The 19174-nt window shown below is 34.6% G+C and overlaps 1 protein-coding gene across 11 annotated transcripts in view; it reads right to left on the bottom strand.

Annotated features, from left to right (window-relative positions):
• Positions 1-992: 992 nt before the first annotated feature.
• The window catches only part of RBFOX1 (RNA binding fox-1 homolog 1), a 1234970-nt gene continuing 1216788 nt past the window's right edge, over positions 993-19174 (bottom strand). For 9 of the 11 annotated variants that reach the window (XM_061991822.1, XM_061991823.1, XM_061991825.1 and 6 more), the window contains 2 exons: positions 2466-2541; positions 993-1115 (listed from right to left, as the gene is read on the bottom strand). In XM_061991822.1, the coding sequence (XP_061847806.1) occupies positions 993-1115; positions 2466-2541 (199 nt within the window). The remainder of the gene's footprint in view (positions 1116-2465; positions 2542-19174) is intronic. The other 2 variants (XM_061991830.1, XM_061991833.1) reach the window with 1 other exon arrangement.

The raw sequence follows: 19174 nt of genomic DNA, 5'->3' as shown, positions 1-19174 counted from the left end.
AGTTGGTCTACTAGGCTAAATCTAAAGCATCATAGGCTGTGTATTTCTAGAACTTAACAACTCCACTGCACAGATGTAAATTTTATACATTTTTTTTTTTACTGGTACAAAGAATTTAAGTTTTTATTACTTTCTTTTTTGGAAAAAAAAGAAAAAAATAGAAACAGTGCTTTTATCACCTTTTTATTTATTTTTTTATTATTTTTTTTTCCCTCCCACAATATAAAAGTCAGCAATGATATCAATAATTTATTTTACTGGAAGAAATATAAAAAGAATACCTGTTAATGGTCTAACTAGCAGGTTTTGCCTAAATAACTAGTTATGGTTAAATAGCTGAATACTGCCTGGTGGAATGCTTTAAGAGGGTGCCTTTCGGACAGCTTCTAATCCGATTTTTTTTATGTACAAGTGTCGAAGCACCCCTAATAAGAACATAACCTTTGGCTTTGAACAAATAGTGAATCGTTTAAGACAGGTGATATATGATAGTGGGTGCAGTGGGGCCCCTTTTTGCTTCGTTAATTAATATTTTAGCCAAACCCCATTCCCATTGTCGCCAATTTCCCCCCTCCCTCCCTCTCATAAACTAAAATAAATGTAGATGCAGAAAAAAATGACTACTGTAGTCACCTACACTCTTACAAAACATGTGAGAACCCCAAATAGCTTAATATTCAGCATATATAATTCATTTACATGATATAGCACTCTTGATTGTGGCCCTAAAACAGTTTTTATTCATATCTAGCAGCTTTCTAGATCAACCACAAAAACTTCTACAGCCAGCAATCAAACTACGTAACCTTCAGAAATTAAAGACCCACAATATTAAAATACACAGAACAAAATATCTGAGGTATAAGATAAAAAATGTAATTTTTCCTCTTTTTAGAGTTGCTAAAATGATGCACTACTGCATGTATTGCAATACCCAGGCCTCGGAAAGCTTCCTTTTTCCCCACATTGGAAGGTTTTTATGGTTTTGTCATTTAGTATGGAGCAAAACGGCTGTATCCCCCTCGGTATATACTAGCCTGTAATGAAGAAAGAACGAGACCGACATCATCAGCATGGCTCCTAGTCTTGGCATCAGTCAAGGGTGCAAAAGCATTCTGAAACAAAGCAATTTGATGGATTGTTTTTTAAATTTACTTTTTTCAACAACTAGGTTTGCAATTTCATTTGACATGACTACTGCCCCACCTTAAAAGGCAAACAAGGCTCAGAACACCCCACAGCTGCAGTGTCAATGCAATCCAAAGTCAAAGGAAGCTACTTAAGACCCTTTCTAATCCAACAAAAAAAAAATAACTAGAAAACTTGTGAATAAGGTGTCAAATTCCACCGCTGAATGAACACATGCAGCTCCCTCTGATGTCAGTGAATACTAAGTGCACTCATCTAAAGACAAAGTCTAGTCTCGTATGGAGATTGTGTGTTCTTCTCCTCAGAAACTAAGAAACAATTAACAAAAAATAATACCTCTCTTCCATGTAATCTGGTAGTTAATTATCTATTCTTTCAATGAGCACAAAAACAGAAGATAACTGTCTTTATTTTACTGAACAGTGAGGAAAATTAAAACTTCATTTCCTATTTCTGTGTTAAGGCTCTAGAGTCTCAAAACCAGAAGGTAATTATGAGTTGCATATATTCAAAGATTGAAATAAATGATCTGCAGTATCTGGGTATGGAGAATGGTTCTTTTTTTTTAATGAACAGAAAGTCATCCATCTCCAATACAGTTTGGTTAAACATACATTTTCCTCTGCTCTCTTGACAGATAGAGTTCAGTGCCAAAGGCATTAACATGCCTGATAAAAACAAAGTTCCAATTCCAGTCACGTAGGTTCTCTCCATTCCTTTCCTCACTCCTGTCTTTCTGCCTCTCTGTGGTGGGTTTTTGGGTTTGTTTTGTGGTGGTTTTTTTTTTGACTGAGGAGGGGGAGGGACAGGCAAAGATGGGCAGCTACCATTCTAGATATTAATTATAACCAAGAAGGAGGAGAAATAAAGCAATCAAGTTTTCGGCTGACTGACAGAAGATGTCTGAAATCTTTGGCACAGCTCTTATAATCTTTGGTGTGAGTCAAACCTGGGGGCTATGTAAATGCAAGGCAAAAAAAAAAAAGAAAATATGTTCTGCATTGACAATGCATTCCATTAGTGATGGATTTAATTATCAAAATGACTAATTATTCCATTAAGGTAAGTGCTCAGCTAGGTGATACTTGCAAAATTAGAAATATAATAACTTACATGCAGTACATTGCCAAGAAATTAAGACATTCATCAAGTTTACTGGGAGGATTAATGTGGCATTTTAGCTGCCGTTAGCACAAGAGACAAATTCAATTAACTTAAAGTGAGAAGATGTCAACCGTGCTAAGATCCAAGCAGAGAGTGGAGAGTGGGGAGATGGGGAAGACAGTGATGAGGAAGAGGAGGAAATGATCACTTACCACGGCACCAACGCCGTAGGTGGCTGCTGGAGCAAGTGTGTGGTGGTAGGGGTCTGCAGCATAAACTCGTCCGTAACTGAAAAGCAAATAAAGGTGAAGATTAATGGAAAAAAAACGTTAAGAACTGATATTGCCAATATTTACAACGTGGTTGCAATGAAATATTCCATTCTATTCACATTCACTACGTATAACCTCACTTTGCAGTTTCAAAAGCAATATCCTTTAGGAAATGTTAAGGTTACAAATGACACTAAATGTATAATTAGTTTTACTGGGCTATTAAAAATCAGCATCAGGCTAAGCAGAGTGGCTGCAGAACAATGGCAGGCACTTGATTTTAAAGAATATGCTTATTGCTCATTCCTGATCTGTCTATAGAGGAGACATGAATTTCCAGGGGAAGCTGCATGTTGGGTGATCACCTTCTTTAAGACATGGTCTTAAACTCAGGAAAAACATATTTAAAAGACTTGTCTGAAACATAGTAGTTCCACTTCTTCATCCAATATATTTATGAGTGAAGGATTAAATTTATATATCAATTCTACTTAAATACTTGGTATCCACGAATATTTTTCTTTGAAAGTTATCCAAGGAAACTAATAACAAAGAAACCAGGCAGTTCTCACTAAAAAAAAATATGGCAGGAAAAGTAGCTCACAACAAGCTATGTTGGGTAAATGACACTTGGTGATCCTTTGAGTTGGATAAAGGATATAAGAGTTCTTTGAGCAGGTATGACACTGACCCAATGCTCTAGAGTCTCTTTGGTTGGAAGAACTTCCATAAACCTCACTCTTGACAACCTTTCACATTATGATATTTAGAGATTTAAAATATTTAGTTTTGATAGTAGCCAGAATAGAATCTCACATGTCCTGTTTATCTGCATTGAAGAAGATACCTCATTTTCCTTTGTATGACCATTTGTAAAATCTGAGAATCCACTTTAAATATGATTATAGTTTTATTTCTCTCAAGCCAAATCTCAATTAAAAAAGAAAAGATCTAGAAAGGGAAAATGATTAATTTAAAGCCAAACTTATTTCCAGCATTATAATTTTCCCTCCTGACCATAGCAACATAGAGGAGGAACTGCATGTAGTACTATTACACATCCTTTACTGTCACAACTATTATTTTGAAAGCAGTGTTAACCAGTGTATTTTCAAATGGTTTGGCTTTTATTTTTTTTCTGACTGGTCTTACCACAATACTGAGCAAAGGCTGTAAATGTAAGTCTTTAAGAATTACATTAGTTTTGGTCTAGTGTAAACCATAAACTGTACTGGGACTTTGTGAGTCATTTGTTTCCACTGTCATGATCCATTTCCTGCTTCAGGACTAGCTTTTGACTCCATATTATACCCCATTCCTCAGGATCCTTGACTATATCACAGTGCCACACAAACTAAAAGTCTAATGGGTTACCCATGGCAGGAGTGGCCTAAAGGCAAAGGCCACTTGTAAGGAAGGAACAAGCCCAAATACAAAGTGCATAGGTTTTATTAAATTGTTTGTATATTTAACCTAACTATTGAAGCAAGTAGCAAGTTTACAACACTGATGTAATAAAATATGTTGCTAATGGTATATCAATATTTTACAGAAATCTGATGGACTAAGACAAAATATAAAGAAAAACATCAAGCAAGTTTAAAAGAAAGGAAAAAAATAACTGTTTCAACCTAGTATTTCCTTCTGACATTTTTATTACTCTTGCCAAAGTACTAATAACTTACTCTCAGTGTTTTACATTACTTTTTTCATCCTACTGCATATACCATGTTTCTTCCTACAAACAAGAGTGTTGTGAAGTAATCTTAATGTGAAAACTGTGACCTAAGTTAATCATTACTCCTTAAAAAGAATGTGTTACATTTACACGATGATAATGCTGAAGTTTGTACTCTGATATTAACATAAAAATAGTATTTCACAATTAGCAATGCTTATATTCTTGTTAACATAAGAAACACTTTTTTCTTTCACAGGACATTGAAATTCCACTTGAATAAATGTATGCAATGTAAACATAAAATAAAATGTAAAGAACATTCTTCCCAATCTTCTGCAAAAGAAAATACAGTATATAAAATTAAATTGCCAAATTCTCATTCTTGCAGCCTCCTAAATACACTTGACATATGTAACCATGAACATGGAAGAATATATTTGCAAAGGGGAGAGAATACATGCTCAGATATTATCTGGGAAAAAAAAAGGCATTGAAATTCCTCTGTGATGAACAGACTTTTTTTTTCTCCTCAGGATGACCTCTACCTTCAGAATATGATGGTTTTATTATGATTAATAAATTTCATTTCCACAGAGGAAAGGAACAGTGTCAGCTTAAACTTAAAGCAAGTGGGTTTCTTTTTAAATGCTAATTTTTAAACACGCCCTTGCATGACACCAAATTTAGAAGCTCAGAAGGTTAGCAGAATAGATACTGATTTCCATGTTGAAAATAGTGAGAAGGATTTAAAGTACACTGTCATACTGAAAAGCAGTAAGCTAGTTCAGTCACATAGTCAGTGGTTCATTTATTAACTATTATGCCAGCGTGCTTACTTCTCATTAGAATTAGTGGCATTTAAATGCTTTGTGACAATTTACACCAGAAATAACCATTCTAGGTAAACAATTTACTGAAATTTAGGACATGCAAATGGCAAAGTATTTTGAATAAATTAATAGTCAATGCAATTATCTGTATATTTTACAGATTGTTAAGTCAGTGTATCAAAACCAATATGGGCACTCACAAATTTTTGGATAAGATCACATCTGGTACAATTTTGATGCATCACTAATTACAATAAGTTCCACTATTTTCCAGTAGATCTTGTACAAGTATTCAGGACATAACAGGGAAAAAAATAATGTTTGCTAGCATTTTGTTACCATACTGCTACTGGCTCTTAAGTAGCTGGACTTATTAGGGGGGTTGAATTAGATGATCTTTCGATGTCCCTTCCAACCCTTAAGATTATGTGGTTAACAACTTACTGGGAAACAACAGGAATAAAAATATCAGTCAGTACAGCCATGCTAACATCTATAAATGTAGCTGTAAACTATCCACCATAAAGTCAGTATATTGAATGTTTTTCTTTAAGCATGCTATGTTTCATTTTCTTCAATCATATTCAGTACAGAATTTAAACTTGCCACAATTCTACATAAAAGGAAAATCTGCTGTCCACTACACAAATAAAAAAAGATAATTAAAAATTTCAGTAGAGCATTTGAAATTGTATCCCTCTTTAAATCATCAGTAGTAGGTATTGCTGAAGTCTCTAAAAATAGGGCAAGGGTGTGCCTCTCTAAATGTGATGACCGTTTTGGGGTTTTTATGTTCTGTGATGCATTTCCTATGCACCTAGGACAGACAGAGGAGCTCTCATAATGGACATATGTGTAAGCTTCTTGAAGATGTACATACCACAGGGTTTAACAACAGCATTAATAAGGAAAAATTCACAATATAAAATATGAACCAAATTAACACATTTTCCTCAAGTGATATGAGAACTACTGAAGTAGAAGTACATCTTTTTCTGATTATCATTTCCCCTTACTTTTTTTAAGGTCTATGTAATTCTAGAAGAAGCATTGAAAGTGATAAATCTGTATAATATAAAAAGAGAAGTAAAAAATCTGGCACTATCTCAGCTATCTCTGATCTAATACTCCACTGTTTGCCATATTACAAGCAAAATGTCTGTATCACAGGAAAGCTCATTTTACTGCTTTTTCCAAAATATTATAGATTTGATTATAATTGAACAATCAAGTGATAAAATTTCTTTTGCTTCAGTTCTGTATGTGTTGAATCTTTAACCAGAATAATCTTAAATTACTGAAATTTTTGTACAATTATTACTAAATTTCACAAAATGCAACTAAACAAGTGAGACTCGGCTACGTGTGAGACAGAGTATAAGGCAGACTGTTTTGGTGTTCCTGCTCTGCTTGTTCACCAGGGAAACGGGCACAGGATGTGCTTCTTGCTGTTGGTGAGTGGCAAAGGAAGCGTAATCCACATCTCTCCCCTTTCAGATCTCATCATAGAATTGCAATACAATTTTAGACAAAGATGTGAAGATTTTAGTGAAGAATTGGAAGGAAGACAAGGAAAGCAAGGGTTACTTGGCCTTATCCAGATAAATGACTCCAGTAACTAAGATCCTGCTCTTTCTCTTGGTCATGTAATTGCAGTGATACCAAGCAGAGCTCCTTTATATGCACACCAGTGACACACCAAATTGCTGAGCAGTACCTTAACCTCAGTGGCTCAATGCTGCGCAGCAATGACAGTCTTTTAACTTAAAATTCTTTACTGCAGTAGGATGGTATCTGCTTATGATGTTCAAAGCACGTACAAGCAATCAGTTTATTTGATTTTGGATGTTAACACCAAGCATCTTCAGGTATTTCAGCCCCCTGAATGAGCAATGAGTACCCTCCATGTATCTCAGAAGGCAATGAGGGAAGACATCTGTCATAAGTTTTTATGTAAGACCAATGAAAATGATTGAAATCTGCTGATGAAAACAGTTTCCAGTAATTTTCCTTGATTGTAGAGGTGAAAAATGCTAAAAACATCTATGCAAATGTTATATGCACAATATAAAACACTAAGCTCATTCTATAATGGAGGACCATGAAGTACTTGGTTACATATCATCTTCCTCTTCCTCTTGATAATACTTTACAGGTATGTGATATGGAACACAAAAAGAATTGGGAAGATGTAGCAGAGACAGACAGCGCAATGAAACAGTGAAATTTCAAGGTATACTGCAGTGCTGAACTGTATACCTCGAAAGCCATTTCCTATTAGTACAGTACATTCATATTGATAGCTTTTCACAGAGATGAAGAAACTGGACTGCAGCCTTATCATAGGGTTAGAACAAGAATAAAAGATTTACATTAAGAGATTTTCCTAACTATGAAATTGAAATGAATTTCTTATTTTAAATTAAAATTAATTACATTAAATAAATATGAAATGGAAATTAAACGCAATCTTTACTTCTTCCTGCTGGCTGGAGCAAGGAGAACCTTGAGAAGCCTATTCAGAATTTTATATATGCAGAGACAAATTTAAAATTCTTGACTGTTTATTTATTTATGTCACATCTGAACTTAGCCAGTTAATTTTCTTGCAAATTGATGAGCATATTTTACAGAAATTTTGGTCACTGATTCTCATATCTGATTTTAATTTTTATTTCTCTATGCCAACCTGTAGCTTCTTTTGGAGTCTGTTTGGTGTTTACAGCCATCCAAAGTTGAGCTGCCATCTTGTTAAACACTTAAAGAAATATGATTGATATTAACTTGTAGAAACATAGAAGCACAAACAAACAGCAGCACAGGTGACTTCTCCCCTGAGATGATGCTGAGTAACTGCTATGAAAAATCCCGAGGACAGACCTCAGCTTAAAAGCTTCCCCTCATGTTTCAATCTTGCTGTTTGGATTTACAGAAGTGTGGGTATTTCACTTGATGTCTAGTTAAAAATATAATTCCATGCTACCAACATATAATCTGTATAATCTCTATCCAAGAAAGTTAGATTTTATACAAACTCCAGAAAAAAAAGTCACTGGGGAAACTGAGGCTTGCCATCAGGTGACACCTAAAACCAGCTGGTTTACAATGAAAACCAAGTATTTCTCTGATCTGTAAAGCATTTTCCTGTTATTACTCCTGATGCATTTTGGGGCAATAAACCTTGAATTAATCCTTATCTAGTTCAATAAGAAATATAGTGGATACTTTGTTTATTAAATTTAAAATCAGTATTTTGTGCTTCTGCATGAAGTTCTGCAATATGCAGTCACATCGGTTTTTGTTTAATAGTTTAAATGCAATATCACAATCTCAAGGCATTAAAATTGAATACTTGTTTATGTAGTGTACTTGTATATAACCATACATACATGCACACACACAAACCAGCTTTCATGTGTACTATTTTCAGACTATCAGAGAAAAATATTGTGGTTGCTTCGTGAAAAAAACCACCAGTACAGAAGATGCACACATGCTTATAGGCACTTGTTGAGGGCAAACACAGATTATTCACTATTTCTGTTATCAAAGGAGCTTCACATTGCAAATCCTCCATTTACAAATCACAGAACCTCAGCTTTACTTAATCTTGTCATGTTGTCACATTTGACTAGCCATGCGAACTGACCTAGAACTGTAAGCACTGGGAAGGCAAGCTGTCAACGAGATAATGACAAAGATGCCAAAAAGGACTGCCAGTGTTTTCACTGGGTGAGAAACAGGAATTAATCAAACTCCATGAAAGAAGAACAGAGAATAATCAAAGAGTTTACTGATTTTTATCCACTGATCCAATAGCTGAATCTCTTTACCACACAACTACCAAAAGCAGTAAAAGCTGTAACAAACGGAATTCCATATAAGAAACTATTTATAGCAGCAGTAAAGACAAGTGTAAACTGCCAACATAAAGGACACTTGAATTTATAGAAGTTTAATATTGTGCATTAGTACAACATTTCCTAGTCTTTCCAGAGGAAAAACTGCAGTGTCTGCTATTTTTCACAAGGAAAAGCAAAATAGCCTTAAAGAAATAGTAGCACAGAGAAGATGCTACTCCATCTTAATTTCTTATCTGATTGTTGTGAGAGTATAACATAACAACAGCATCTCATAGAAAATGGTTATTTTCCCAGTCAAATTGCTTCATGAAATTAAGTCAAACCCACAGGCAGCAATACTCAAAGGAAAGAACCTCTCAAAACTGAACATATGTGTTCACACAGTCACTCAAAAAGGCTGAAGGAAATAACTCTGAAACTGCATTCCTTCAAAGCACTTTGAATTACAGGTACTTCTTGGAAATTACTTTCAAAGAGTATAATCTCATCAATATCCCTTACCAGATGTAAGCCAATGAAATGCATAGCAACATTTTGACCAGCCACAATTATTTATGTAGGTACCGTAGCAGAGGTACACCACAGCAGGCACCTTAATAATTCTAAACACTGTCACAAGCTAATTTGCTTTTAAATAACTATCTCCATATTTTTTATTGTTTCATTAATTAAATTTGTGGCAGTGTTACTGCTGACAGTTTAATGATAGTATACAGGAAAACTGCAATGATTTGAGCAATTGCATTTGCTAAAAATTGCCAATATTCTGTTGAAACTACTTCAATAGTACAAAGTATAGTGGCTGCTTCTTTAAGCTGACTGCTTTTATGAAATGTTTTTCCTGGAGTTAGAAAATTAAACCTTTCAGATTGTTTAATCTGTTTTGGAGACTCTGTCTTTCTCCAAATGGAGGTCTGTAACTTAGTCTAAGACTGTCAACTTCTGAAGCTTTATAATGCATTTCTTTTTTACACACACACAATCTCACCTCCTGGGGATGATTCTGCTCAAATATGTAAATACATACAGTCACAATTGGACAGATGTTATATCCACTTCCACCACACTTCATTCCAAATTCAGGTTTATATATACACATTTGCCTCTCTCTCTGTTATTTCAAAATTATAAGCTACATACACACTAGGGAGAAAAATAATACCAAGAATGCATCCATACTGCATTTGTTGTTTGTAGATGGAAGCTGGATAACAGCTAAAAATTGGAGGAATGAAGAGTGATATAAATATAGAATAAGGATCCTGTCTCATAGTTACACAAAAAAATCACAGAATGTGATAATGCAGGTACATCTGAGAATGCACCTTGACATTCCAAAATTTTTTTCTTTACAAAATATGAAAATCAATCTTACAAAATCTAAAAGAAAAAAGCAGTGAGCATTGATTTGAAAAAACTACTGAACATGGTTAAGACTAAAAATGAACAATGTTCTGTAACCAACATGTAAATAAACCATGGGTTTATTATGGATTTCATTCTGATTATTTAAGAATCTGATAGAAGAACATGCCTATTGTCCCCATCAGCCAGGAACCTCAGGATTAACCTTGCACTAATGTAACTCTTGTCAGAGATTTGCTAGAGGAAGGTCTTCAGAGATCCTTGTTAAAATTTCATCATCAAACTTACAGGACGTTTCAATAGTTTCCCTACGTCTGTTCTAGTTCGGGTCTGTTTGCAAACTTTAATCATGCTGGCCAGAGAAGATCTATCCCAGAAGCACAGAACTTCTCTTCTGAAGAGTAATCATTTTTAGCCTCTGAATGCACTGGATGTAGTCAAGAGTGAAATATTTTTAAATTTCCCATGGAAGGATCCCTCTGTCAGATACTTGAATAGGTTTTTGTTACATAATGTTCATGCAAGAATAGACACACATAAATAGAAACGTGCATATGGACACACTATCCATTCATTAACACATTTATTTATTCAAGATTACTCTGTTCCCAAATCAAAAAAGATATCATAGAATCATAGAATGGTAGGGTTGGAAGGGATCTTTAGAGATCATCTAGTCCAACCCCCTTGCAGAAGCAGGGTCACCTAGATCAGGTCACACAGGGATATGTCCAGGTGGGTCTTGTAGACCTCCAAGGAAGGAGACTCCACACCCTCCCTGGGCAGCCTGGGCCAGGGCTCCCTCACCTGAACAGTGAAATAGATTTTTCTTATGTTTAAATGGAACTTTTTTTTGTTCCAGCTTCATCCATTACCCTTTGTCCTGTTGCTAGATACCATTGAAAAAATTGATGCCCCAACCTCCTGACACCCATCATTTAGATATTTGTAAATATTACTAAGATCCTCCCTCAGTCTCCTCTTCTCTATAGTAAACAGTCCCAGTTCCCGCAGCCTTTCCTTGTATGAAAGATGTTCCAGTCCCCTGATCATGTGTCTGAGGGCTAAGTATCCTCTGGCAGGAATGATAAAGTATTGGGAAGAGAAGAGCAAATATTACCAGTAGAATTACCAGAATCACTCAAGACCTCCCATTTCCATTTGATGACAAAGTTCCAGTCAAAAGTTTCCTTGTTATATTATCAGTTGAAATGTACAAACATGCACATTCTTTACAAGGAAACAATATAAACATACATATACTCACATTTCAAACATTGCACATTAGTATCAGTATCTTCACTTAATATCAATGTTACAAACACAGTTGAATTACCATAATTAAGTTTTAAAGCACTAAAAAGGCACTATAAAATTGTACTGTAGGTGTTTTGCATGCACTTGAAACCACAGGAAGGTTAGCTCCAGGTCTAAAAACTTATGTATGTCTATATATGCTCTGTGTGTTAAAACAGAAAACATCAGATAATAAATAAGTTGAAAGTCAACTTACAGATTTGAAAGACCAAATGCAACTTTGGCAACTTGTACCACAGAAGTATGGGCCAGAGAATTATTTTTGATAAAGCCAAAATCCTTTAAATTCTATGACTAAAACTTAGGAATACAAGAAACAGAAGATACAGGCTTTCAATAGCTTTCTCCTTCAGATCACATTTTTAATAAAGGCACCTACAGTCACCTACGATGGATATGTTTATCATATGGTTAAAAATACACCTAAAAAAACCCACCTTATTGTTGAATTAATTCAACAGATGTAATCAACTGGTAAACTGAAAAGTTTTCATGAATATACAGAGATCCATTTCCTTCTGTGTGAGGTTCACTGCATTTACTGATAAATAAGAACATCTTATTTTTGACTAGAATTCCAAAGTAGTGAAATGCAGAATACATATAATGTAGTCTTACAAACTTACATTGTGCCTCAATTGAGGAGAAAAAAAAGGGTCTTTATTAGAGAAATTATTGCTTAGAAGGGTTCACTCTGCAAGATAGGAAATTGTTTCCAGGACAAGAAAAATATTAAAGTCTGCATGTCTTTCTCAAGAATCACAAGTTAAAAATATTACTGAAATAATGATATTTATTCTTACTTAACAAGGCCAAGAGATATGAACTAAGTAGCCTCCCTACTATAAGTTACTCTTATCCAGAGCTGAGCAGGAGGCACAAGTGAAATAAAGAAAGCCAAAATCTAGGTCTAGTGGGATCAAGAAAGCATTAAATGTTGACTTCTTAAAATGTTGGGTTTTAGCAATTTGAGACTTGGAAAAATCTGTTAAATCAGGTTTCCTTACAGAACTTTTCAGATTACCACCAAAAATGCTATAGCATATACAGATTATTACAGTTTTAGCATATTTTGGATTTAGCTTCAATCTTCTATTTCATAAATAAATGTAATTTGTTTCTGTGTAGGCACAAACAAAATTCTTGATCATTCATTTATTTCAGCTAATGTAAAACTCTATAAATAAACACTTCTTAATGGCAACACTTCGTGTCAGGCTGTATAACCATTCATCCTTCAATACAAGTAGCTTCTATGATTTTTCACATAACATTACTGGTCCCAGCACTGTTACTATTTATTTTGGCTTTTGATTTCTTATGTATTGACATAATATCATCCTTACCTGAATTACGACTAAGAGTGTTCAAACTCTGTTGCTTAAAAGAGAAAATCTCTTGACATATTCCATATATTTATAAATTACCATTACACCTTTTAAGAAACATTGTTCATCCTTCTGGCTTACAACATGATAGCACATTATCAAAGCAGCTAAGGCTTTTTACTTACTAGAGAGCGATCCTCGGAAGACACAGACCCTCTCTCCCACTATCTTATCCATTGGATAGACTTGGTGAGTGCTTTAGGGTCTGCAGCACCCTTGTGGGCAATATTTGCCCCCAAAGAGTTGAAAACAAAATAGTAACATCTATAACACTTACAATGTCCTACATATATCTAAGCCTTTACTCTCTTAATTAGTTTGGTTTGTTTTGGCTTTTTGAAAGTCACAGTCTTGATAGGACTACACAGTAAGTTTTTATTAGAAGGTTTAACATATCCTTACTTACTAGGCCATACGATAGTTAAACTGGAAATAAAACACCAACGTCAGCAAAATAACCTGAAGTCTTTTATATGGCAGAACCTATAGGCTGAAGCTATAAATTAATTAAACTGTTCTAAAGATTTACACTATGGATTTTCCTATGCTTTCTCTTACGATTAAATGCAGCATGTGAAAAAGGATATTGAGACCTGGATGGATGCGTCAAGAAGTATCAATGATTGTTACCTGCAGAGGTGTTACAAGAAATTTCATCTGCTGCAACGAAGACGAATTGATTTCTGCAAGAGAAGATAAAATTCACAATACTGCTTGCTGACTGGGAAATGTGCTAGCTGCCAATTGACTTGATGTTTACAGATGGGGTAGGGTAAGGGTGCTTAATTTTAATGAATGTAGCAAGAAAAAGTGTTGACGTATTTCAGTGCTATAGAGTTCATAAGGATCATGAGGTAGACATGCTGGGATCTTTTAAATGAAATAATGGTGACATTTGGATATGGACTATGTACAAACTCTTGCATTGGAAGCTTCATGTTTAGTGTTACAGATATGTCAATATATTTATGAAGTCTAACAAAACTAAAACAATCTTTATATTGATATAGATATTAAAGGGCACTACTGCAAAATATGTAAAAAGCTTCGTTAAAAAAAAGATAAAATGCAATTTACGTCGTGCATCTGACAGGAGGATATTGAAAGTAAAATATTTAGCTTTTTATCTGTCTAATATGATTGCAATAAGGCAATTATTTTCTGCTATTTATAAAGAAATGACATAGTATATTCTCATATACTGTCATTAAAATACATACAAAAGCCTTTGGCAGAATCTTAGGAGAATAAACTAGAGAGATGAGTAATTTGATGTAAACCTTCTCTTGCAAAATTCTTTTTTTTAAACCAGGTAACACAAAAAGAGAAACTCTAAATACACTGATATTTCAAAATGCATAAAACTTCATTAATGGCACAAATCCTGATTTGTCCTGTCTGAGGTCAAAGCAACCAGGATTTGGGTTAGTGGAAAACATGTTTAAGGATTAACAGCAAGTGACTCCTTTATATGCATATACACAGCTTCCTTGAATTATTTTTGTGTTGTGTAGGATTAATAAAGAACCTGGGTGAAGTTTTAACACTTGGGTGCTGTTTTACTCCAAATTGCATGTAGCCACTCCAGTCTGCACTGCTAGACATGGTGAAAAACCGAGTTTTATATTTTACACAGCTTTAATGCAAGAGTCTACCAAATGGGAGCTAGAGGGAACTGGTTCCTGCTTGTACTAAGGACTACCTGGAAAATTTAGTTCTGAAAGATGACGAAAGATCTGACAAACATTAAGTACTCTGAAGATCTTTGGAAAACTATTTAGTTCAGGAGCAAACACCTCTAAGGAGTAACAGAACCTGGAAGTGTTAAGCCCTAAGATAGCAAAATCTATTTCTATTACTTCACTTCGAATCCATCAGAGAGATTTGAAATTCTCATTTAGAAATCTGTGAACCTTGTTACTTTGGAGTTCACATGTTGTAAAAACAAAACAGAACAAAAATAAGGAATCTGTAATCCATGTCATAGGGCCAGGCTTCATTGTGATCGAAAGTATTACCTGACCAATGTCTTTGCCCTGTCTCAGAGATTTTGACATCTGCCTTTTAGAATGAAGGAACTTACTGATCAAACTGTATATTCTTTAATTTTAAATTGCATGTACATATTGAAATCTTGGCTCTTTATTTTGTCATCTGATGAAATCTACCTTGCATGTAATCCTATTTTTTTAAAAATGGAGAATAATTTTAACATTATAAATAGTTACTTAGTATTTCCTAAGTAGTATAATTAATCACTATCTACTGCTATTAGCTCTTTTATTATCGCCTCTTGTGATAATTATATAGGAAGAAACAGTTAGATGTTTCCCCAAAAGGGATTCAGCCAGTAGCAATGCAGACTTGCCAACTACTATTTTACAGAAAATCCTTTCGATCATTTTCTATGAAGTTATTAAACTACCCTCTCATCTAAATGAAAAGATCTCCTTTCCATAAAAACTGCCTCTAGAGTGGTTAGCTGAGAAACTGCTTTTATCTCCATTCAGAACATTTGCTGTTATGAAACAGAGAGACACAGATACTCTATCTTCAGATGCCAAAGTACAGAATTATCTGTCAATAATATGCTGGTTTAGTTACTTACTGAAAGACTCCAGAACACCAACTGCTTTTTGTCTTTTGGAATGACAGATGTTATTGAAAGTGTTCTAAAATCTTACTTTTTATTACCAACTCTTTACTAATTACTGTCAGAAGATTAATTTTAAGAAATTTTACCTAAAGTGATATCTATTAAAAAAAATCTGCCATAAACTTTCCTTATTACATAGCTTGAAGTTACAAAGGAGATAATATTTCCCTGATATTTCATTGTTGTAAAACTCATTTCACAACTCCATTAATCAATTTTAAAAGTAAGGAAAAAGTTACATATTGGTCAGCACAGCAACTCTGAGAATGAAAAGTAAGACTAGATGCTGGAATTCAGTAAGTCAGTTCAATTTTTAGGAGGTGTTATTTGTAACAACTACAACAAATTGTTTAGCACTTTGATAGCTTTAATGTTTTTATAGTGGTAGATTTGTATACTGGTAAATTCTACACTATAGACCTAGAGGGGGAACTGATAATCAGAAATATCATACACAAATATCACACCTGATGTACACGGTATTATTCCTTAGCATGGACGAGCTATGATTTGCAAAAGGGGTCCTTCCGAGTTAAGCTGACACTGGTGCATCATATTCTGTCTATCTTAAAGTACATACAAAGCAGACCTGTAAAAAGGTATCTAACCTAACTCGGTCCTCTGCAAATGTAAGGTGGTTCTCTTAAGAGACTAAACTTATGCACTAACTGCATTGAGTGTATAAGGCTTAACAAACTAACAAGTAAGGTACAGTGAAAATTCATGATGCATTTTAGGTTGTTGTAGTGGTCATCATCTCTGCTATGACTTTCTACTGATTCAAAAAGGTGCAACAACTGTAAATTCCAATTGTACTATACAATATACTGCACTCAATCATTAAGATATTTAATTTCATACATTACTTGGTGTCTTAAAATTGAAAATATAGAACAATTTTTTTTAATGCTCATTGTGTTATAGCTCAAATACAAAAACACATTTAAAATCCAGAGAATTATATTTTTTCTCTAAATAAAATTTTTATAGTTGTTGCTGGTTTTAAGGGAAACAGAAAAACAAATTAAAAGAGTAAGATGACAAACACATTGATCTGAATGTACAGTTGAATGAATACATTCAACTTGCCAGATATTCACACCCTGAGCTAAGTGCAATCCTTTTAAGTGCTGGAGTGGCACCCCTCGGCAGCCCTAGTGCCCTCATGGAAACTGAGACTGTGCAGGTCATGAAAATGTGCTTCTGGGACTCAAAATGGCTATGTTCCATCTCAGCAGCTATTTCTTAAGGGTAAACCTGCATACTGTTACCTTTCCCAAGACTATACATCAATTTGTTATTTCTTCTAGTAAATTTAAAGCTACCACATGTTTCTACTCGTACAGTGTTAAAGGTATTGCTAAAATTGGAAAAAAGTAGCATTAAACAATTCTTTGTGTTTCTAGAATTCAGACAGAAACATGAGAGGACAAGAGAAGTATTAAGTGATTTAGACATTCTTTGTTACTTTGGGGTAGTTGCTGAACCTGTATTACCAAAACTTTCAGTAGTTCAAATATGTTCTAATTTCCTCTGTTCTGTTCCCCATAGAGCCTGTGGCAGACTCCTGACAAATATATCCCTCAAGGGCCCCAGATCTGACATAAATCTCCCTGTCACTTTTAGCACCTGCTATTTCTAACCCAGCAGGTCTTTTGTATATCCAGTACATAAGGTGTTTGCTTTCTCTCTCCTTGATGCTGTTTGGTGAAAACAGGTCATATTATAGCATAATATTGGATATTTAAATGGAGGGGTTTTTTCAGTTTTAATCATTAGAGTCCAAGACTTATCTTCACTATGGCAGTTCAATGAACAGAACTTTTGTGAAGAAATCCCTGTGAATTTCTGCTTGCTGTACTGTCCTAGCAAGATTCAACCTGTGGTAGAATAGAAAATAGCTTTAGGAGTCTTTGAGTGTCTCCTCTCAGCATTTTTATCTTAGCATTTTTTTCACAGGGTAGCTTGAAAAAAACCCAACACAAACCCATGATTCCCTACTTCTGTATTTCTATGCAGCATTTTTTATTACAGGAGACATTTTATTACAAGATCCTTGATTAGCAACACTAGGGTTTATGCCCTCAGGAATGACTTTCAATCATTATTAAACTAATAATTTGTATTTAGACAGGGACAAGGCTTGTACTATAAAACCAAAGATTGTGTGGCGGTTTAATCCTGGTTGGGTGCCAGGTGTACACCAAAGCTTTTCTATCACTCCCTCTCCGAAAATGGACAGGGGAAAGAGTTTTTGTGATGGCATGACAGGAGCAGAAAAAGCCCAGCTGTCAGAGCATGGTTTTGATACTATACTCTGCAGCATCAAGCAAAATATTTCTAGCTTCAACTTTATCACCTGAAAAACTTCCCTATTGTAAATTAAAGCAAGCCACTGAATTGAAACACTTGCATAATAAAGTATTAAACCAAAATACTTAAGCAAGTAAATTTAAGTGAAGTTTGACTAAATTGTGTATTTTAGTGAAAAATATTACTAATTACTTCAGTACACATTAGGTACTGGCAGAAATTAAGCCTTCAGGGCTATCCAGTTTGCTTTCTTTTAAAACTTATTTTAAACACCATAGCCTAATTTCTTCAGCATGTTTCTACTGCCACGAGTTAATTAAGAGGCTGGAGATATGTCAAACATATTTTGTCAAAACTTTCCCTTACTAAAGCATGGCACCTACCTTTTTTTTTTAAAAAAGAAGATCTGTCTTTTAGAGTCTTGCTTCTTGTAAGTTACGTTAACTGTGCTGAAGCCAAAACTTCCCTATATTCCCTATATTCATTGTAAAGCATACTGAACTAATACGGAAGCTACGTGCATAGCAACACTGAATTTAAGCTGACATAAGGCTATGCATGTGAAATTTAGCAGAAACATATTAACAAACATGTAATTACTATGTAATATGTTTAGCTTTTATTTCTACAGAAATCTTTTCTGTAGGTATGTTTGAATAGTCTTATCTTTTTAGAATGGTGGGGGTTGGAAGGGACCTTTAGAGATCATCTAGTGCAACCCCCCTGCAAAAGTAGGTCCGTTTAGATCAGGTTGCATAGGAACATGTCCAGGCAGGTCTTGAAGACCTCCAAGGAAGGAGCCTCCACACTTCCCTAGGCAGCCTGGGCCAGGGCTCCCTCACTCTCACAGTAAAATAGTTTTTTCTTATGTTTAAACTGAACTCTTTGTGTTCCAGCTTTACTTATGTTCCAATTTTTTTAATTGCTTTTTGTCTACATAGTCTGAGAGTTGGTTTCAAGTTTGAAATACCAGATATTCTGATGATATTGATCAGCTTTTAGTGTACTTTTTTTTTTTAACAGGCTCCATCAGGAACATTTGTTAGAGTTATTAACTATTTCTGTTTAACGTTTATGACAACTTTCCAAAATTCCTTAATATTTCCCGTCCTCATAAACACTAATAACAATGATATCAGCTATTGGAACGTCAAATAGATGCATCTTCAATGCAACACTGAACTTTAGGCTCCTTCACATGTGGAAAGTTGGGAGTTTCTCACTGAGAAAACCAAG

This window comes from Colius striatus, chromosome 3 (assembly GCF_028858725.1).
Source record: "Colius striatus isolate bColStr4 chromosome 3, bColStr4.1.hap1, whole genome shotgun sequence".
Taxonomy (NCBI): domain Eukaryota; kingdom Metazoa; phylum Chordata; class Aves; order Coliiformes; family Coliidae; genus Colius; species Colius striatus.
The sequence above is the reverse complement of the archived record's forward strand: the minus strand, read 5'-3'. Positions and strand labels throughout refer to the sequence as shown.